We start from the raw sequence: 22,731 nt of genomic DNA on the forward strand, positions 1-22,731 counted from the left end.
CGAATTGTCCCACAAATCTTTGCGAAATATTAAAGATGATGGGTCTGTTCTGGTGTCGCTCTTTTCAGTCATTTCTCTAAAAGAGACGAAGGAGTGTGCCCTGGTTTTAAACACATTGTTTTTCAAATACAATATTGCATCAGTTTAATTTAGAACCTAGTGTGTCGATAGAAATTCCTTCGCTTGATTAAAAATTGCCTAAAATTTGTCCCGGAAAGTCGAATATTTTAAAGGTGAACGCGCAGTGGGAGTATCCGTGGAGTTTAGACAGTGAGTGACGGCGCACTGTGGTCGAGGGGGCTTCATGCAGCTGCATCTCACCGTAACATTGTAATAACATTCAGTTTAATGGGATTTGCTGCTGTTTTCATTTTGCTCAGCTGCCGCCTCGCACTGCTGGAGTGCAAACTTTAAATAACCTTGTGGTTTGTTTTCTTTTTGTTTTTTTTAATGCTGTGATATTCATCTTCGAGGATTGCCCTAATTTGTGTGCAATTTGTGATATCGCAGAAGAATCGGTTTAACCCGGTGGAGGTGAGGTGAAATGAATGGAGTTGTTGCTTGGTTTTTAAGTGGGTGCTTATACGAGCAAAGGATCATTTTTTTTCTGTTTTGTGCAAAGTTTGACTCAGGTGCATTTGAATTTGGGTGCGTGCAGTGTGCAGACATCAGTGCACGGCGTTTGAGAGTGTGTGGGTGTGTTGTTAAAAGACATACATACATGCAACTGTGCACCAGCAGATGTAAGTACATGAAATGTAATGTAGTCATATTTCTTGCAATGCACGCATAGTAAAAATGTACTTATTCATACATCCCGCTATATGTGTGTGTGTGTGCGTGCATACATGTGTATGAATGATGTGTTTCTGCGTGCTTGTTTGCTGAAAGGTTTTCTTGAAACCCTGGTTGAACTTTTTCAAAGGCCCGGAATGAATCAGAGGTGAGGGATAAATCTTTTCTACAGCGGTCGTCGTCCAGGAAAACAAAAGCTGGCCGGCGCTCTCCCTCTGACCTTTTTTACCCATTCTGAATAAGCCGGAGCCGTGCAAATCCATCTGCCTTTTGTCTATGGAAGCCTGGCTAATCCACACCCCCATTCACGCACACACATATACACCCCGTCACACTCATACCGACCAGGAGACTTAACCGCTCCACCGCCAAACGTCCACGCAAAACCAAAGACCAGAATCATTCGTTTTTCCGATGAATGATTTACTCACATTTTTGAGGAGAGTTAACCTAAATCTATTTTCTTAATTGATTTAAGTAAGGTTTTAGTAGTAACAGCTGCAAAGAAGATTATTGTAAGTCTATGGAATTTAGGCTGCTGCCCACATAAGTAAGATTTTAACACTAAACTGCTTAAAGAAATTCACCATGTGATTAAAAAACAACAACAAAGGTGTTCTGCTATTCTTTTTGTTCTTTTCCCTCCTGTGTGAAGGCGCCTATCTGTCTGCAGGGAGTGTGTCTGATATTTGCTGAAAAGGGATGAACCTAGCAGCGTCTACAGCCAGACAGACAGCCGGCATCCTTGACGGGCTACATTAATGCTTTTCAGAAATAGTCAGGAGGCGCTGCACACTGTATGTCAAACCACGTTTGCTTATGTGAAATGAAAAATTTGCAAGTACAATCGATTTTTGCGGGAGCAGATGGACAATGGAAGTGGAAGCATGAAAGGAACTCCCATCTCCCCTCTGCCTTTGGGGAGAGAACATTTTTCTTTCATGTTCAGACGCTCGCTCAAAAAGTCTTGATCAGAACGGCCGATTTACTTCCAGAAACAAACAGGATTTCTGTAGCTTTTTTCTTTGTCTGTCTGAACCATGAGAAAAATACTTCCGAGCCAGGAATGATTTAGATTAAAGCCTGAATTTCTGTTTTAATCCGTCCAGCAATTCAACCCAACAGTCGTAGTGATATTCCTTATTCACCTACAATCACACCAGCAACGTGAACCAATTTACATTTCCTTTCATTTCTATGTGCTGGCCTGTAATTCACCTTAGCAGTCACGACTCTCTTGGGCAAGCCCTCAGAATAAGATTGAAAGGGTTAAGTCTCAGGAGTGAGAAACGATGAAGGCCTTAGAACCGCAGAGACGAGCAGATTGCCGCTTATTACTGGAAACATACAGTACAATATAGGTAACACGCTTACATCGAGTACAAGCTTTCGAATGCAAGTGTTTAGTTTCATAATGCATATTACCGAAAAGGCTGTACAGTCATTTTCACAGTAATGGCTGCATGCGTTGGCTCATGTGTGAATGTTCCACCTCCCATCCTGAGCAAACATTTGATTTTCAATCATTGCAAATTTCTGCTACATCTGCCGCTGCAGCTCGGCTAGAATGGCTGCTCGTTTTTCATAGCTGTGAACTAACAAGTCATACGCCCTCAAGTCGCTCTCTCCCCCTCTTACGCTCAACACACACTCTTCCACCCCCTTTTACTGTTGCTAACAACTCCAACCAAACTTGATTAAGCAGGTGGGGTCAGGCTACATTTGTTTGAATCAATAGACAGACATGCTAGGCAGCCATGATAAAGAGGCCGAGGGAGGAGGTGGGATCAGTGCGTGCGTCTGCTGCCTGTGTGTGTGTACGGAGTGGGGAGTGTGCTTTGGAAACGCCGGCATCTGTCCCGTGAAAGATGACTGAGCTGTTACAGTTAGGGCCTTGAATTATGGGCCATTACTAGCCAAGCAAGATGCAATCCCTCTCCATGAAACTTAATTTGACAAAACAATGAGATGACTCGGGGAGTAAAATGACAAATGAAGTTATTTGATCCGCGGGTTTAAAAAAAAATACATTTTGCAAAAGATGATTGCAGTGGAAGCATGTGGAATCAGCAATAATGCATTATTAATGGGCTTGCCGAGCCCACAACGCGTACAGGCTACTGCTCAGCTACTTTTGTTTATGATGCTTTCTTAACGGCTGATATTTTTTCGCCGCGATCTTTTACATTAAAAGCACATTAATGAAGAGAAACATTAAAAATACACAAGCCAACCACAATCAATTGCGTCTGCTCGTGCAGATGTGTAATGCAACATTAGGACAAGCAGCCATATAAATGTAATATAAGCAGACTCCCTACATTATCTTTATTACTGATTCATGAACAGGCTCTATAGTAAGTTGAGTTTGCAGATAAATCTTTAATGTGCCCTGTACTTCAAAGCTGAATCACAATTTTACTTCTCATATATATATATATATATATATATATATATATATATATATATATATATATATATATATATATATATATATATATATATATAAATATATAATATTTTTTTTCTCTTTAATTCAGAGCCTTACTCGGAGACAGCCGCTGTGTTTTTTTCAGGGCCGTCACATTACTATGCGACCAGCTTTTACAGTATGGCTCAGAACTCCCCAAGCAAATTGGACACCCCACAAAGCATCGGACAACTGTTGTCCCCCATTGTGTGTGTTTTTGCGGGCACTCTTTATTAGGTGCTGAATGCAGCAGCGGCAATGAATGAAATCACGGGGTGGGGGGGGAACGATGAAGGGAGGGTGCATTATCGAGTGATGATGGCGGTGGGGTGGGGGTCACTCCCCGAAACCTCACAAGAATTCCAGAACAATCTTTAACAGGGTAGAGCGGTCCTTTTCCCACCTCCCAGGGTTTCAGGGCTTCTCTGTGCTGACAGGCAGGCAGGAGGGATCCGACAGGACTGCCCCTTTTCTCCCTGCTGCTTTCAAAGCCTCCTTTCCATTAACTCACCACGCCACACCTCGCCTAATCTCCGTGACCTCTACCACTGAGGGACAGGGATTTTTTTTTTCCCGCCCCCTCCCTTTTTTTTCACCCTCAAGCTGCCTTTCTCCAGGGTTGAGAAAACCTTTGTTTTTTTTTTCTTTTTGTAATCATTATTTTTCTCTGTCAGAATACAAAAGTAATTTTAAACAAGCTTAATATGCAACATAAAATTACAGCTAGGACAAACTAATGAGGAGTGCAGCGATAAGCATAGTTATGTGCTCGGGACCATCAAGCGTTTGGATTTTTTGTACCGGTAAATGAGTGGCAATCTCTTTTGTGCGACAAAGATATGGGGAAAAAATGGTTCCAAATAAGGAACAAGTCAAGAAAAGCTGTTTTTGCGATTGATTTCTTTTGATAATTCTTTGTCAAGAGGAATTACAGGCCTGTCATTGGCTATGCAATTTGTAGCTCTACTCTTTTGGTTCTTGCCTCGCTCTTTGTTGGCAAGATCATTATGCTGTGCGTAATAACGGGGAATTATGTTGCCTATTGTTAACTAGTAGTAGTCAGGTAAAATGCAACAGGCCCATTATGTGGAGCTCGCTGGTGTCTGAAAATGAACAGCAAGCAGCAGTCGGAGCTGCAGCTCATAATGAACAGCTCAATAAGACTTACTTCTCCGCTCTCAAATGATTGCACATTCGTGAAGCAGTTCAGACGGAGACTTTTATCATACAGTATGTGTCCATTGTGTTATCTTAAGCAGCTGACTGGTTGAAAAGAAATCTTTAATCTCTAGTTGTTTGCTGAAGGATCTGGTTCTCTCACGCTGGATTAAATTGCAGCTGAGGTCGGAATTGGCGAGGCACTTGCTCAAGACAGCAGAACGTCTGTTGCCTCTGTGCATGGTGGTAGAAAATTCCTCCAATATAGCAAGCGGGGTGTTGAGCTGTCTAGAGACATCCAGAATGCTTTACTAAACAGGAGTTTATGCATTCTATGCACTCCTGGGCACAGATGGTGGAACAAACGCTTGTGATTATACTTTTCATCGAGCGCAGTGATATGCATGTTTATGCGTTTCCAAAAAAGGAAAGAAAAGAACCATGTGATTTACACTTTCATCTACCCATGCAAAGACAAGCGTTTTTTTCGAACACTGATTAGTAGCAAAAATAATTCACGCTTATATTATCTTGTCAATCGAAGGATTCCAGTGTGACTTGTTTTGGGGGGGGTTTGGCCTCTTTGGTGGCTGCTTTAATCCAGGAGTATCAAACCATGTGCCATGAAGCTCTGAGAGCCTGCAGGGTTGTTCCAATCAAACACTCTGCCAGATGATTTTGCAGATTAGTTCCTCTTGTCTGACTGATCAGTAAAATCACCTGAAAGCATGCACACTCTTAGGTACACAGCTTCACACCCCTGCGGGGTTTTTTTTTTTCTTCCCAAAAGCACCTGCTTCCATCACGACCGCAGTCTTTTTTAGCAGGGCGGATGAATCAAAACTCTTATCTTGACATTGGCAGCACCACGCTCTACCCATTGAGCTGCAAAGAGAACCACTCACCGCAGATAAAAATAGTAATAGACGCAATTTATTAACCCTTTTCATCTGTTCTTTTGTGGCCCACAGGGAAGCCAGATCAACCAGATCCCCACCAAGTACAGCCAGACAGAGTCGACCAAGTTCCTCATTCTCACCGTCGTGTCAATCCTGTGTATCGTTGGAGTCCTGCTGGCCTCCACCGTGGTCTACTGCCTCCGGCACCGTTCCCACCACAAGATCAAAGAAAAGCTCACCAATTTGGGAACAGATACAAGCAGCGATGCTACCGCCACCTACCAGGTAGGAGTTGTTACTGTGCCATCTGTGCACACATTCACATTATACATATATATTTATATTAAAAAAATGTGTTGTGTTTATAACACGTGAAAGATGCATAAACAGGAGTTCTCCTGTGTGTGCATAACATTAAGAAGTGGAAGTTTTGTGGACCTTCATACTGAGAGCCTTTTGTAATCATCATCTTGCAACTGATGGCAGCAGTTGCATTTTCCTATTAAAGCAAAACAGAACAACAACGCGATACGTGTTTATTATTGAGGTGCACTGTTTTGTTTTTACAGTTTTTGTATTACCTGAACTGTTTACAGTAAATCTCACATGACATAAATAATCCACAGTAAGATTTGCTCACACATTATATTTTTTTTTTAGGACTCATCTTTTTTAGATTATTTAAAAAACACACCAAAATGCACTATTATTTTTCTCTATGTAATTTAAAATTGAAATTTTTTTTAAATGGCTTGAAAATCCCTGCTTTAGTCTCCGGGGCTGATTTTGTGATTTAAAGGAGACAGACGCTGCGATTCTCTTCTTTCAGCGTCGCCTTCACTCTCGCGTCGACATGTTTTAACTACCTTAATGGTGTGTGGTGATCGCTGATTGTCTCCTGCTATAATTTGTTGTCTGAGACATGAAGTAATATCACCAATCCAACAGGTTTTCCACCTCGAGTTATTTCCATTCCCTCCTCTGCTTGCGGTAATTATCCTTTGGCCGGAATAGCCAAGTGTGAAATTTAATTTACAGAATCCAATATTAAGTGGCTTTTTGAGCAAAGAATTAGATTGAGATTTTTCCGTCTCTCTTTCTCGCTCTCTCTGACCTTTTCCCCACCATGTTTTTAAATGAGAGTAGTCCTGTGAGCATTGATTTTATAATGAGCCCAGCTTGGCCCCTAAGTGCTTACATTTTATGCTCCTCTTCAGGGATTTTTACCTCCTGAAATAGACTGTGGGACTGCGTCAAAGGTTTACCTCATCACTGGTAACTTACAGATTCACAATGTTGCTTTTTGCAAATAGAGATATTGCTTACAGTAAGGGAGAAGCATCCCTTACTGTAAGCGAGAGAGGTTTCTAAAAGACGATTCAACGATTCATGCCGCTAAAAATTTCATTAAAATTTAAAATCTTTTTTGCACGAGTGCCCTGCCCAGTGATAGGTTGATCTCAGTCTACATAAAATATTTGTTTTTCCTCGGAGTGAAAAACTTATCTTCTCGGTTACTTAACTCCGAGAGTCACTTTAAGCTTCTAATTGAAAAATGCTAATTAAAATTCACACGTAAGGCTGTGTTTCCGCTTTATTTATCTGATTAAGCGCTTACAAAAACCTTTGTGTTGCTCATTCTTGGGAGGTTTCAGTCTTGCTTTGCTCGCACTCCCAAAGCTCTTCTAGTTGATTCTCTTTCCTCTGTCGTCTTTATCGAGTCTCGACAGTGAGCCGCCGTCATCCTCAGTGAAAGACCTCAGTGTTCAGCTCCCATCTTAGCCGTGTAAACCTCGTCTCTTTGTCAGCGCTGCTGTGTAGAGGGCTTCCCTGGGCTGGAGTCTGTCTGTGTGTGTGTGTGTGTGTGTGTGTGTGTGTGCACAGTCTCCAGGGCTACATGCAATTAAAGCAGACAGGAAGCGGCAGGCTGCCTGACGGCCTTACTACTGCAGCTCCTTCATGCTGGCTGTCAAATAGACACAAATATGCACAAACACATGCGTGCTGTGTGTGCATGCACACTCTAACCAACCGCTGCATATTAATGACTCTTGCCCTGGGCGCGTTTGTTTGAGGCCTCGCTTCACATCCTTACACACGCACACACACACCGCCTTCCAATCACGTCACCACACCACCACCTCCCTCTCAATCCCCTCCACCTTTGGCTCTCAGCTCCCCGGCTCCCAGCGTGTCAGTCAAGCAGTTACGGTGTAACGGCAACGTGGGATTGGCCGACACCGACAAAGGAGATGTTGATTGACAAGCGTCGACAGAGGACTGCGTGCAGCGTGTCAGAGCGCTGGGCGGGGAGATGGTGGATGATGCTTGTCAGTCAGTCAATCCCTGGATTACTCTGCTGCCAACATGGGAGTCTGCAACGTCGTTGTCAGTTTATCTTTACATCTGATTCGAACTTTTATCTGCTACTAAAAGTCTTTTTCCCCCCTCAAAGCAGAGCGGAAACTATCCGCTCCGCAGCGTGAGATCATTGCACTAGATTGCGGCGAGGCTCAACTTTTTGCATGGATTTTTTTTCCACAAATCAAGAGATATCATCTTGAGGCATTATCATTTTTAAAGATATCATCACCCACACCAGGAATTTTCTTGAAACACGAGAAATGCTTTGGTAACTAATGAACATATTTGCATATTTTTTAAGAAATAAAAAAATATAGACGTGTTACTGATGAGATTTTTTTTTAGTTTTTCTTTTTTGGCATCCCTCCGCCTGCCTTACTCCACTTTCACAATCTCTCTCTTTCTCAATTCAATTTCAAGGGCTTTCATCAACATCTTAAGATCTTAACATCGCCAATGAATATGTGCAAAATGCACTTCCAGTTCATCTCAGCAAACAATAACTCTCGTTCTGTTTCTCTGTATCCCTTCTGTTCTTCTCTTCTTTGCTCTGTTTCTGAAGCTTTTTCGTTCATACATAGAAGTATCCGTTCTATGTATATTTTAATTATAATTTACTTTACTCCTTAAATCACTTTTCCTTAACACAGATTGTGTCATGTTGCCCCTTTTATTTGCTAGTTTGCTTAAGCACAGAGGAAGGGCACTTGGGTGAAGGCCCCTGAATTTGATTTGGTCAGAGGGGCATGTAAACAGAGGTACCCCTGTGAGCCTGACAGGCTCTGCTGGCACACCCCAAAAGCCAACCTTCGTCCCTATTAGCAAGCTTTTCTGAAAAGGGGGTGCTTCGGGTGGCACGTGCCTCCCAGCACTTACACGCCCTGTGCTGCCCCCGGGGCTGATGTATGATTCGAGATGGTCATGTGGCACCAAGTGGATTCCCTGGCATGACGCCCATGAGAGGGGGTTGTTGGGGTTTTTCTTTAACCTTTATTCATATGGGAAGAGTTGACGTGGCACATGTGCATCCTTCTTTTCCCATCATGCTCTTTGATTTTCTTCTTTCTTATTTAGTGGCTTGGATAAAAAAAAGGCCTGTGTAAGGAGCAAATTTAGTATGCACTCTATTTTTGACTTCTTGCGAATTTGTCTTTTTACCTGCGAGTTTCCTAGTTTCATATAGCAACTATGCTATGCTAACATTCTAATAATTAAAAAAGATTTTAAAAAAACTTTTTCAGATTGCTTTTAAATGCTGTCATCAATTTTAATGATTCCTTTCCTCCCAGACAGATCTTTGTTTTGATCGAATGGATTGTGTCTTAAAATCAATTTAAAAAGACTTGAAGCTCTTTAGAGATTGGTACTCCATCATGCTGAACATATACTGTATATCCACCCTTATTTATTGTCAGATCTAATGCAGTAGTTGATCTAGATGACTCCAAACTTAGATTTGCCAAAAAGCATTTCATTCATGAGTTATACTTTCATTATAAATTAATCGAGAAGGCAGCAAAAGCCAGTATGGATTTCCTGGAAAGATAATTTTTTCATTTGCTGCATTACAATATCTGCTGTTTGGCACAGCACTGGGCTTTTGGATGACCTTGACTACACTAACAATAGGGGTTTCGCTTAAAAGCATCTAATAGACTGCATGGATTCAGTGCCACTGAGCAGAAACAAGATGTAATGTCTTTAGTAAAAGACTCAGTGGAACCCAACTGTTACAGAGTCTCAAGTCATGCACGTCCGTATAGCAACTGTGGCTGCTTTGCATTCAGTGCACTTAGCGTGCATGCTCGTAAACAAGCAAAAAGTTGAAGGCTGTTCACTCGTGAGTGGTCGCGATTTTGAATCAAAGAAGAAAGAGAGGGAACGCCAACCACTCTTTAGCAGGCTTTGAGTGATATCAGTGCCAAAGGCATAAGCATGTGTTGTTTGGTGTTTCTGTCAGTTTAGTCAAAGCTGGAAAATACGCATCAGACTGGCAAAGTCATTAAAGTGATGAAGTATGTATAGTTAAAATCAATACACTGTAAAGAAAGAAAGAAAGAAAAAAGATACTCGTGTTTGTATGGACACTGCTCCGGGATGGGGGAGGTGTTGGCACTGTAAATCTGCACTGTTCACACTCTAAACCTGTCCCGGGTTATATTCTTCCTTCACATTATTTTATTTGCTTTTTTTTTTTTTTTTTAAAACCTCTAATTGGCTCTCAGAGGGAAGCCATTTTGAGGGAGTTTTAATTACATCATAAAAAAATTTGCTGCAGCTGCAAAGTTCACCGTGTGCAGTTGTTCCGGTATGAATGCTGTTGATCATGTGTGACAGAACGCCCACAATTCGGTGTGATTGAGCCGATTCAACACAAAAAATGGAGCTCAGAGGATGTAGCAAAAACAGGAAATCGGGCAAACTGGTGTAGTTAGCAGCCAGAAGGGAATTTATGGGGCCAATTTTTGTCTTTTATTAAAGATTTGACTTTGGGTAGTTTGTGTGGTGCCATAAAACCCCCTGTGTGAGCTGTGACAACAGTCTGTGTGTCTTTCTCAATACTTCGCGGGACGATCGTGGCTCAAGAGTTGAGAGTTCGCCTTGTAATTGGAAGGTTGCCGGTTCGAGCCCCGGCTCGGACAGTCGTTGTGTCCTTGGGCAAGACACTTCACCCGTTACCTACTGGTGGTGGTCAGATGGCCCAGTGGCGCCAGTGTTTGGCAGCCTCGCCCCAGAGTGGCTGTGGCTACAATGTAGCTGCCATCACCAGTGTGTGAATGTGTGGGTGACTGGTTGTGTAAAGCGCTTTGGGGTCCGTAGGGACTAGTAAAGCGCCATACAAATACAGGCCATTTTACTTTTTCGCATTTAAATGTTAAAACAATAAAATATAGAGTCATACATGTATATAGTCAGCTATATCCTGTCCTTAACACCAGTGAGCATCATTCATAAAGGGACGTGCAGCCTTTAGTGTGGTCTATACCTCCAACTACTCAGAACACATCAGGAAAGTTAGTCATGCCAAAAAGATCTCCAACAGGGTCAGTCAAGGTCGTAATGGGACGCCTCATCATACAATAATGCAGTTATCACACAGCTAACTATTTAATACATTAATCATTTGATACAGAATATCGATTAAAGCGGTGTTATTACGAGATAAGATGATTTACAACCCTGAACTAACAGCACTGCAGATCTGTAACCAGAGACACACGGCTAAATCTGATAAATCTACTTAGCCTCCAACCATAAATCAAACATTTGAATAAATAAGAGTAACACGGTAAAACTCTCCAGAATTACTTCTCAGTGTTCTCCATTGACTCAGGAACCCTGAGAAATATTTCTACATACACTGGAAAGTAAAAATGCCAACGTCAGTTATGCTTACCTGTAAAATAATGATAACTGACGCTGGGATGCCCTTCTTGTGGCTAGTTTTAATAATTTCATGTGAAATTGATCTTTTTTTTATTGACAATTAATTATTTAATATATTAAATGTCATCAGGACAACTCAAAATAGTTTTAAACCCTAACCCAAAAGCTGCCTTTAACTTAAAAACAACAAACTTAGATGCTAAATTCTTACATACTAAACTTAAAACGTGCTAAAAACAAGGCTGCTGCAAAGCACTGACACTGCAAGTCTAAAAATAAAAGCAGCACTTGAGACTTTACTTAACTGTAGGTCAGTGCTTCCTCTAACAGCTTCTATTACGCACTTCTTTTAAATCCAAGCGTGTTTATGTTTCCCCACCACCGCCCGCAGCGCCGTCAGAATCCCCGGGCCAGGCATCGAAGCACTTTAATAATCCGCACGCATTTATGAGACTGTGTCCGAGCCCATAGATCATTGTCAGCGTGGCGACCTACGAGAACATCAGACAGATCAGATACGGACTAATGAAGGCCTGCTCACATTACCTCCACCGTCAATCAAACACGGGGTCAGTTAATCATCTGCGCGTCTCTCATTAAGAAACACAGATACCCACAGAGTTTTGGTCCAGGTCTCCTGTTGTAGTCACTGTCCTTGTAGGCTCGTGCAGGTGATGTAAGGCTTAAAATAGTACAAAGCAAAGGATGTGCCAGGTAACTGTTCCTTTACAAATTTACTCAATAATTAGATGATTTTATTTATTTATTATTTAGATTTTATTAACCGGGTTTATTTAAAAGCCTGCTTAATTTCCAATGCAGAAAGCTTGTTTCTGTACTACCTATAAACATCGGCAGGTTCAAAATGACAGCAAAACTTCAGCTATTATTAGACTAACAGGTTGTCTGACATAAGGAAAGATTCTAGTTACAGCATTCAAAGAGGTTGGGTATGAGGCAGGAAGACAATAAAAACAAAGCAATTATACACCCACAACCAAATCAGCCAATTGGGCAAACAGAAACAAAGATTCCCCCAAGGCCCGTCTCCAAGCTGCATTCAATTTGATAAGACTTAGAAAGAGATTTATTTGAATATAACCTGTTGTGTGTTGAACCATCTCATGAGCCAGGCAAATGTTATACCTGTAGCAGGTGAGCTACACAGCCTTTTTGCATGGTTGGGTCTAAATTTCTCTATACTGAGACTACCTTATACAATCCTTATTTATCTGAAGCCCACTATTTAAATCAAGAGATTACTGTCTGTTTTAGCCAATTTTCTTCTGATTGGCCGCCCCTCCCGAAGAATGAGCAGGTGGGCAGACCAGACAGAGTTGTGTTCCTGAAATAACTTTATGAAGGATATGTCCTTAGAAATCAGAGAAGAGCTTTCTGAAGCGTGAGCTTTTGATTCACAGGGTGTACTTCCACACATGTTGACCTTATTTCAATCTTTGGTAGTGTCCATCTCTGAAACTGGATACATGTTACAGAAAATGAGAAAAAGCACAGCAGAGTTTAAGCATGTTGCTGATTGGAAAACACTTCTGACACAACGCTAAAACCAAGGAAAATGTACTCTAAAGACTGTTTCTCATCATTTTTTCAATAAAACAAGTCATCCAACACTGTAAAGGCATTAAAACAGTGCACGCTATTTTAATGTCTAGTATACCCCTCTGCTTGGCCTAAAAACCCAGTCAAATAAAGCGTTGAACACTAAATTAGCACATGTATCTTTTTTTTCTCTTTTTTAAAGGAACATCCAAAAACACTACAATTTTTAAAAAAAATGTTGCCCATTCTGAGAAATCAAAATATAATCTTATTTTATAAAATTTATTGAAAGAGCATAAAAGGCAACCACCTGTACGCAACATTACTTTTCATCATTCTCAATATTATTAACTTAAATGCCATTTGAAAAAATAAAAAAGTTCACCTTTAAAGATATTTTTAAAAACAGCCAATTGTGTTACACATGATGGTTATCGCAGAATACCACGATGTTATTTTACCGTATAGCAACATCTTTAAATCTTTAACTTCACAGTCTTAAACTTTTGTCTTTGAGTTTCTTTACATCCACACATGAAGTTGATAGTTTTTTGATGTATGTTCAAAACAAAACTGAGGAAATTAGATCGAAAAATTATATGCCAAAAAATAATCAGTAGCATTTAAACATGTCAGATAAGGTCACAGATAGTTTTAACTGTAACATGAGGGCTTTAGTTCTGCACATCTTTGTTCCGGATTTTCAAAAACTGTGTGTTTTTCCTTCCTCTCGTATCAAGTGGCACAGTCATTCCTTACAGCTCACTAAAGGTCCTGCTGGGAGTTGTGTAGAGAAGACGCAGACTGAAAGTTCGATGTGGTGTCAATATTTCATTGTGGTCACGTATCCAGCAGACTGAAAATGACAGTTTGCTCAGGCGTATGAAGATATTGTACTTGCTGCTAAGAAACTGAGCGGCATACTTTGCCAAAACCTTTTTATAAAGTTTTTTTTAATGTATTCAGGGGAAGCTTGCTGAGCATGCATGCTGTTTTTCCACCAACATCCTGGAAGCTGGCCAGCATTCAGCAGTTGGTGGTTAAGTGTCTGGTGCTTTCACCATTCTTGCCCAGGTGTTTACAGCCAGTCGGAAGGATTTCAGTTTTGTTCAAAATGTCTTTTAGTTTTATTCTTTTTGTTGTGAGTTTGCTGTTTTTTCGTGTGTTTTGTTTTGTTTTTTACTAACTTGTGATTTACAGGAGCATGACTACACAAGTTGTCACTGAAAGTTGTTTATGAAGGTCGGAATACACTGAGCCCAATTTTAATAGCAAATCCCATTTTCTGTTGCTTGAATCCACTCTTTACTCACATTCACTCATTATGCCCACAGTGGCCCTTTTTCATTTTTATGATTTTAAGCCTTTTAGATTTTAGAGGACAAAAACAGAAATAATAAGAACACTCACAAATACACATTATAAACAAGGCAGGATTTTTTTGGAAGGAAATGCTAATTAACACGATGAAAATAACGGTTCTTAATGAGCTCAGGAATGTTACACTCATATGTACAGAACCCTTAAGTCATTAAATAAGCTTCATTGTTCTGCTGGCAAAAGTTTGGACTGTCAACTTTGATTCTGAGAACTTATGACTGACTTCAAGTGATGGCCATGTGACCTAAAACACTGCTTTTTAAATGTGAATTACATATGTATATGCGGTTGCTGGTGTTTTGCAGCTACTCTAGTTTTAGGCAGTGCTGACGTTAGTCCATTTCTCCATCATATCCATTTTGTGCTACAGTTGTTGCTTGCCAAGAGCTTCAGCCTTTCTGGGATGTACTGTGTTATTCTCCAGCTGTCTGGTTTTTCCATCACAATCAATCACTTTACAAAAGAAGTGATACACTATTTCACCAGGGTTAATTTTTCCTCTGAACTGAGAGAAGACAGACATCATACAAAAGGGTACCAGCCAGTGCTAACTTGTTAACATGCTAAATTCAGCTCATTCCAGTGTTATTTTTATAACACCAAATGACAACAATAGTCACCTCAAGATGCTTTATATTGTATGGGAAAGACCCTACCATAATACAGGGATACCCCAACAATCAGACAAGCCTCTATGAGCAAGCACTATGGCAACAGTGGGAAGGAAAAACTTTAAACTCCTTTAACAGGAAGAAATCTCCAGCAGAACCAGGCTCAGGGAGGGGCGGGGCCATCTGAGGGTGAAGGGAGGGAGACGGGAGCCAGAGATTAATCAGTAGCTGTCTCTGCCACATAATAAATAAACCTCTTTGAAATAAGATCAGAGTGATTAATTCTTCACTCGCTTAGTTGATATTACTGTTTAGTTATTTTAAAAACCAACCATGGTGTGTACTGTACTATTAGCTGTTGCTCTAATAATTAGTCCCTGGGCAGCAATTATGAAGAAACCAATGAGTGTTAACCAGCCATAACTTTATTTGACATGTGTCAAATAAAGGTCGGTTCAAAAGCCCGCTAAGATTCTGATAATAATAGTGACCACAACTGCAACACAGCAGCATACAAAAACATTCAACTCAGCTACCACCATTACTGTTCATCAAAGAGAAACAACCTCATCAGATGCAACTGCAGCAAAAGCAAGCTCTCAGTCTATCTCTGTGTTTTTAGTGGGGTTTTTATTTTACCGTTTACAAACTGTCAGGCGTATTTATTCACTTCCCTTTGAAGGTAGCATGCTACAGCAAGGCAATATTATCTGCTGTTAGTTCTAATTATATCAGTAGTGTTAAGATATTTCAAACAAATTTGTCAGCCAAGTGTCGTAAGTCATGCATGAGTGAAATACTACGAGGCCCCGCCTACGTGACGGCAGTGACTAATCTGTAGCGCCTTCCTTCCCGTAGGAGCTGTGTCGGCAGCGCATGGCAGTCAAGCCCCCAGCCGAGCGTCCGGAGCCCATCTCCTCCAGGATCAACAGCGTCTCTTCTCAGTTCAGCGATGGCGGTCAAGCCGTCAGCCCCTCGGCACGGAGCAGCATTTCCTCCTGGAGCGAAGAGCCCGCCCACTCAAATATGGACATCTCAACCGGTCACATGATCCTGGTGAGTTTCCAGCTGAGCAGTTTGGATGTGATCATCACACAAAACAATGTGAAATATGTCGAAAGCAGCTCAGTTTTTCACCACAAACAGCCCTGCAAACATATTTCATCTGAAAATAAAAATACTGAATTACATTTTCAAATGACGAACCAACTTTAGTCCACTACAGTTTTTAACTAATATTGGCACTGCTGGGTAATAGAGCTATCATTTTTAGAAATAGAAATTGCAGTTACCTCAATTTGTTATAGTAGTCCTAATCCTTATTAGTAGAGAAAAAAATACATTAATGTAACTGATTTTTTTGTTTTGTTTTCTATAAAGCTTATAATTACTTTATCTTTATTTTAAATAGAGTACCTTTCTTTATAACACCAATACACGTGCACCCTATATTACTCACCCAGAGCTGATGAAATCAGTTTATTTTAAAAAGAAAAGAAAATAGAGAAGAATAACACTAGGCAATGGATCCCTTGGTTAAACTAAATGTACCCACATCTCGAGTGGTTTAGCTTTTCATCCAGCAGAGCCTGTGTTGTGCTTTTTGGTGTTCGTGTTTCTGCGAATGTGAATGAAAAATGCATCAAAATAACGAACAAAATGAGATTGTTGCAACTTATTTCTGTAAGTTGCTTTTAAAATAATAATCTTATGTTTGGCTATCGTCAAAATGTTCAATTAAATTAATTCTAGGAACCAACACTGCAGCTCCTGTGCCAAGTGAAAATGACGTCAGTGGCCCAAATAAGATGTCTAATATTGATTGTTCAGAGAAAACAATGAAAACTTCAGTCGGATTATAAAAGTAGGTTAATTTCCCCGAGAGGGAGTTTACAAAATAATATTTAGAGTAAATTTCTGTTCTGTTCTAATTATTCTATTAATGGGATGTTTTTTTATCTTCCATTTTTATCATCTTGCCTCCCACTTGGTTTACCATTTTAACCAGTCTTTTAAACTCAAACTACTACAAACTACTTATGTTTATATTCCGTACTGATAATTTCCCCTCACACACACACACACACACACACATCCTCTTGTATCACTCTCTCTCTCTCTCTCTCATCTTTCTTCTTGTCCTTTTTTTGTTTTTGCACATCTCATTACACCCACAGTTTCTATAAGCAGTCTTATTTCCCTCTTCAATACAGCAGATGAAAATCTCTATTGAACCTCGGTCGCTTTCTGCCAAGCGCCATCATAATTGCGATACATACCTACTCACTTCAACAACCCACCACCCACGGCACCACCACCTCCTCATCCCAGCTCCCCCACCCTGCCTCCACCTCTCTCTCCTCTCTCTCCGTGCAATATGAGGCTGCCGGCAAGATGTGAAAGAGCGGCCTTTTTGATGTGTTCAATAGGCACAAAGATACTAATTACCCCAGAGAGTTGCACCAGAGTTGTGTTCAGGAGAGATGACTCCCACTGCAGCCCTTTGCTGCTGCAGAGTGTCTCTGTTGTTTTACACAAGCGTACAGCCAAGCTAAAACGTTTGGCAAACGCACCCACAGTATATAATGCATGCATGTAAAAAGCTTGGGTCACATACAGATGAAAATAGATTTGAGTTTTGACAACAAGGTCTGAACTTCTGCAGGTACGTTTGCTTTATCTCCGTGAGATGAATCCATATCTGCAGAGGTGTCACCGCTGGAGAGTGGCATGAAATAAAGTGTTTGTCAAGCATTCAGTCAGTGTGTGGGCCACAGTCTGGTCAGGATGATTGCTGAAATTGTTAAATCATAGCAACAAATGTATAAAACGTTGAGAGGGAACCAAGGAGACAGACTAAGTGACTCTAATGTGTCTATGATGATTAATTTTGTGTAGGTGATGGAGATGAATGCAAATTTTAAAAGCCTCTTCAGAGCAAATTCATAAAGTGCAAGTGGACTTTTTCATCACAACAAGAGACCTTCATCCCCATAAAATTAATTAAAACCTTTAAGTTGTTAAATTCTAAATTCACTAATAACAATTTTCCTTTTCCAAAAGAAGTCTATAAGGAGTCAAAGTATTATTATTTTTTAACCCAATCTTAAAATCAGGAAGGAAAACAGAGGATATTTGATGACTTTGACAAACCATGGATAAAAATCATTCGACAAATGAATGTGTCCTGAGGGAGAGGTGATGGGTTGGTGGGTTTAAATGAGCAACAGTAGACTAAGTGCACTCTGCCTAGTACCTAGCTTAAACAGCTAAATGAATAATGAAAAAAGTGAGCTGATCATATTGATATGACTTCTGAAAATAGAATCATTTTAACTGGTAATGCCAAGAACTGCAGAGGAATACTGACTTTAGAGGGTAACAGTAAATACAACAGTTTACATAGTGATTTAATTCTGATGAGAGGAGACCATGTGGATGGGGTGCCTGTTATGAAATCATTTTTAGACCAAACATGGTGGGAAAAAAATATGTTAAAGAAATCGTCACATTCAAAGTCTGAAGCATTAAACTGATGAATGTAGACAAGTAAGAGTGCAGTTTTTAGGTGATATGCCAATGCCATGTTGTCGAACTGTGATTTGCAAAGTTTACACTCTAACTTTTGGACATGTATACCAATAAAATCCCTGGTCAGCATCTGTGATCTAGTGTCAGTTAGTTAGAAGCTGCCTTAGGTTGAGTAAGTCCAAAGTTTTGGGGGAATTTTTCTGGTTTGGTGCTCCTGCTACCAAAACACACCATGATGTTGCTCTTTCTTCTTCTAAAAGTTACACCAGGGATGTTCCAGACAAAGAGAATTGGGTTGAGTCAGACCATACTGACTAAACACTCTAATTCCTCTAATTACAAGCAATGGTTTTACTCAGATGCAGTTAGGATTAGGAAATAATTGCACTTGCTTTAGATGAGCGATTAGTTATGATGTAGATTTTTGATAACCAATTCATTTCAGTTTTATATATGTTACCGAATCACAACAGCAGTCGCCTCAAGGTGCTTTTATATTTATTAATATATATGAAGATATAAAACCTACACCCGCTGAATTAATATGTATACGTACACATGCAGGAACAACTCTGGGTTTTTGCAGTATTTTGTGATACCTGCAATACTGTCAAAATAATGATAGAAGCATCCTCTGCTACATCCAGAACGGTGGATTTTCAAAGAGCACGATGTTTTATTCATCTAACAAATGTCTGCAGTCAGATATGCTTTTACTGTGCCCATTTAATAATGGTCGCCGTTTAGTCGTTGGAGTATAAACATAAAATGTAACTCAAATGGACTCCTTTTAATTGCATCTATGCTGTTTAATAATAATAAAGCTTTCCCAGTGGACTGGGTTTATTAGGAGCCTTCTGTGTAGACGAGGAGTTGTTGTCTCATTTAACTTGAAGTCCATGTTGTTGTTTCCACTGAGGAAATAAAACCGATAGGACACTGAGGATTCTGGTAGTTTGTAAGTCACAGCGTGCTCATCAACACGGGGACGTGATAATGTTGCTTTTTAGTTAATGTTAGCAGGCTGTGAGCTTTTTCAGTCCTGTCATTTCCTTTTAATCCACTTCAGTTTTGGCCTGAGAGAGAAAAGAGCAGAGAGATTGAAAACAGAGAGAGCAGATGTATCGTATTACACAGACTGGCCTGGAAGTGTGCTTCAGCACCTTGGACAGCTCCACGGTCTCAGTGAAACAAACTGTAGCTCTGAGTTGTCCAAGCTGACTCCATCCAATAATACCAGTGTCATGTAGAAAAAAATCATTTTTTCAAAATGTCAGGAAATCAAGGAAGGAACATGATAGTTTTAAACCAGCCCGCTACTCTTTGAAACCGAAAGGTCAGATTGTTTTCTCAACCCAAGTTCTCCGGGTGGAGAAAAGTTCAAAAAGCAAAAAGCCACTTACCAATTTTCTTAACTGTTTTTTTCTTCATGCCCCTCCCATCTTTCATTCTTCTTCTTTGGTTTTTTTTTTGTACCGTTTACCCAATTTTCCTGCTTTTTCATCCACGCAGCTTTTTATTGCATATTCTTCTTACCCTATTGCTTTTTTTGTGTTTACTCTTCATCCTTTTCCACTGCTTTCCCAATTCTGTTCTGCCTTTTTCTTGTCCACCATTTTAAAAAGTGCCTACTTGTGACTGTAACAAAACAAAAGAAAACAAATCACAGTTAAGAGAGCTCATTTGAATTTCACACCATGATGTGGGACCTGAGTGGCAACAAACCTGGGTTACAGTCGGTATGTTTCGGGAAAAGTTGAATCGTTCGGGGAAGCGTCACAGCAGGAGATCAAATCCATCACTAAGCAAGACAAGTTTGGCTCTGCTTTGAAAAAGTAAATATTTATATCTAATGCCCAGCCGTGCACTCAAGTGAGGCAACTGTTGAGTGATTAATAAAAATCACCAGCTTCAAAGAAAGGAATAACGCGACTGCTCGTGAGCTGCAGTGCCCCTCCTCTCCACCAACCCTCCCACCTCCCTACAAAAATTAATTGCCTCTCGTAAAACCCTGGCAAATTCCATGTCATCATCCACCCACTGATTTTAATTTGAGGCGAAACAGCTTTCACCATCTTATCTACGTTAATGTATTACTTGGTCCCATGTGACTGGGACCGAGATCTCCCCCCTCCCCCCCCTTTGCCACCAACACCTCCCCCACATCCTCTCTGCTTGTGTCTTAAGAGGATTAGGCGACTCTATATATAAAGCACATTATCTTGTCGTTTGTTGCTGGCCAAGTAAGTGTTATAGATTATGCTGCAGCGGAGGCCTCCGTCGAGATTAGCCATGCTGGGAATCTGTTGTGGCGTTCCTAGCTCACCATCAGGCCAGCTGGGATGTGATCTGTGGAGTTGATAGGTCACAGGGCAATAGCTGGAGGATGAATGTGCGTCGGGAAATGGATGTTAAATCACTCTAATGTGGTCTGCCGAGGAGGAGGAAGAAGCATTCAGCTGCGGAGAAGTTAGCCTCGTGTCAGGATGATGTCAGCTTTTAACTAAAAATAAGACAGCTGCCTCTGTGTGAAAGATGGATGTCGATGGATTGGTTATGATGCATGATGTGTTTGTGTTGAGTTCACAAATGGGAAGATTGTTATCTGAATTGTTGCAAAATAATTAGAGCATTTAATTTCATTAGTTCTTAGCATTAATTGTATCTGCAAATAGACTTAAGTTTTAAAGTTACTTACTTGTTGAAGTGGCACCTTGTTCTAAAATGTATATAATGCAACATCAATCCATCTTTTCTTGTCCTCATGAAAGCTTTGGAAGCCTTTTTGTACTTCCTACACCGATGCAGAATGCATCAGATATAAAGAAGACTCTTTTAAGACATTTAGATTAGCTCTTAAAAGCCTCATCACTAGCGCTGATAGCACCTTATGTAAGATGTTTGTTCCAGTATGACACCATTAGTGCAGGAAGAAGGTGCTGTTCCACAAGGAGAAAAAACAATCTCTGTAACAAGTCTCTTATTCTTGGTTTTAACAGCTAAATTTATGAGTTCAGCTACATTTTCAAAGTAAAAGTGCAGATTCTGCAGCTGGTCAGTGTGAAGCTAACCTCCAGTCAATAATAATTCATCATTGGCGCAGAAACTGTTATTACCGTTAAATAAATATAGTCAGGTAATATGTATTCTGCTCTAACATGAAGTGGAGCATAAAATAGAAATGCTGAAGTAGAGCACAGGTCCCCTGAAACTGCACTCGAAGTGGCTTCGATAAATGTGTTTTCCACAACTGGATACCCTTCCCTGCTGAGTAACAGTATCCCACAGTGATTTCTTTCCACCCACTTCCCCTTTCTTTTCACTCTCTTTCGATCCAAAATGGCTGCCGCATTACGTCAACCTCCCTATGCGACCAGCTTTCATGCTCCCATTTCCTACAGGTGCTTCGGTGGCGCGTCAGAGCCACAATGGCGGCTCGAGCAGAGTCTTATTGCGTAGCGGGTTTTATTGAGCACCTTTGGCAGCTATAAGCCCCCCCCCCCCCCCCCCCCCCCCCCGCAGTAAGGGGATTATTCAGTCTTTGGCCGACACATGGTGATCTCAGCACCTCCTGATTGGATTGCAATAATCCCTTTACACAGCCACAAAACCCTATTACTCTGGCATTAGAGAAGGAGAGAGAGGGGCAGGGGGTAGAGGGCAGTTGGGGGGAGGCATCAGATTTGGACACTGTGTGTGTGTCTTCTGTAGGACTGTGTGTCTTTCTGCACCCTAAGTTATATACATGCTTTCCATGTGCATGTGTATATTCTGTCATTTTCTGTGTGTATTTGAGTGTTTGCTTAGTGTGTGTATCCTGTTGCCTGCATATGCTTCTTTTGTGTGTCTTTGCAGTATGTGGGTGAACTATTTTTTGTACATGTGACCTTATGAAAACCTTTATGTGTGGTTTCTACTTCAGATGTGTGTATGTGCATTTTCTTTGTGTGCCTTTTGATGGATCGGGCCTCCCGCTGTTGATAAGCGGCTGCGTGCAGGTGGAGGGCCGCAGCTTGTGACCTCCTGTTACATCATTGCTGCTTTTAGCAGCTCTGAGACAAATTTAATAGAGAGCTGATACTACAAGGAAAGTCTGTGTGTTTCAGTAGGGTTGTGTGTGTATGTGTGTGTGAGTGCAGTGTCATGTGTAAAGCCTGCTGTTCAACAGGGAGTATTTTGAGCTCATTTAACAAACTAACAAGCCTCAACACTTAGACGTTAGCCATTTGAGTAGGCGTGTGCTTGTATGTTAAAAATCATATACGTGCATTTCATCTGGACAGTTCTCCATTTTCTTCCGCCGGGCGGACATCTGGTCAGGTCGACTTCCATTTTTAACAAACTCCTCTCATTTTAGCAGAAAGCTATTAGGCCTTTTTTGGAAGCTAATTCTGATTAAGATCAGTCCCATTTGTAACTGCCACCATAAATCACCGCTGGTACCATTTAAAGAACCACAGCAGCTCATTCCGTTGCCTCATCCATTAAAAAACGAGCCTATCGTCCATATTTTCCGAGCACGGGCTGCTCATTTTCAAAGCTGCTTAAAAAACAAAGCTTCACTGTTCACCATCAG

The 22,731-nt window shown here is 40.8% G+C and overlaps 1 protein-coding gene across 5 annotated transcripts in view; it reads left to right on the forward strand.

Moving 5' to 3' along the window:
• Window positions 1-22,731, forward strand: part of LOC146497234 (receptor-type tyrosine-protein phosphatase N2-like) — a 236,970-nt gene that overhangs the window by 176,038 nt on the left and 38,201 nt on the right. For all 5 annotated transcript variants that reach the window (XM_085139282.1, XM_085139280.1, XM_085139281.1 and 2 more), the window contains exons 13-14: window positions 5,395-5,607; window positions 15,483-15,680. In XM_085139282.1, the coding sequence (XP_084995408.1) occupies window positions 5,395-5,607; window positions 15,483-15,680 (411 nt within the window). The remainder of the gene's footprint in view (window positions 1-5,394; window positions 5,608-15,482; window positions 15,681-22,731) is intronic.

The sequence above is a fragment of the Neolamprologus multifasciatus genome, chromosome 18, assembly GCF_963576455.1.
Source record: "Neolamprologus multifasciatus chromosome 18, fNeoMul1.2, whole genome shotgun sequence".
Classification (NCBI taxonomy): domain Eukaryota; kingdom Metazoa; phylum Chordata; class Actinopteri; order Cichliformes; family Cichlidae; genus Neolamprologus; species Neolamprologus multifasciatus.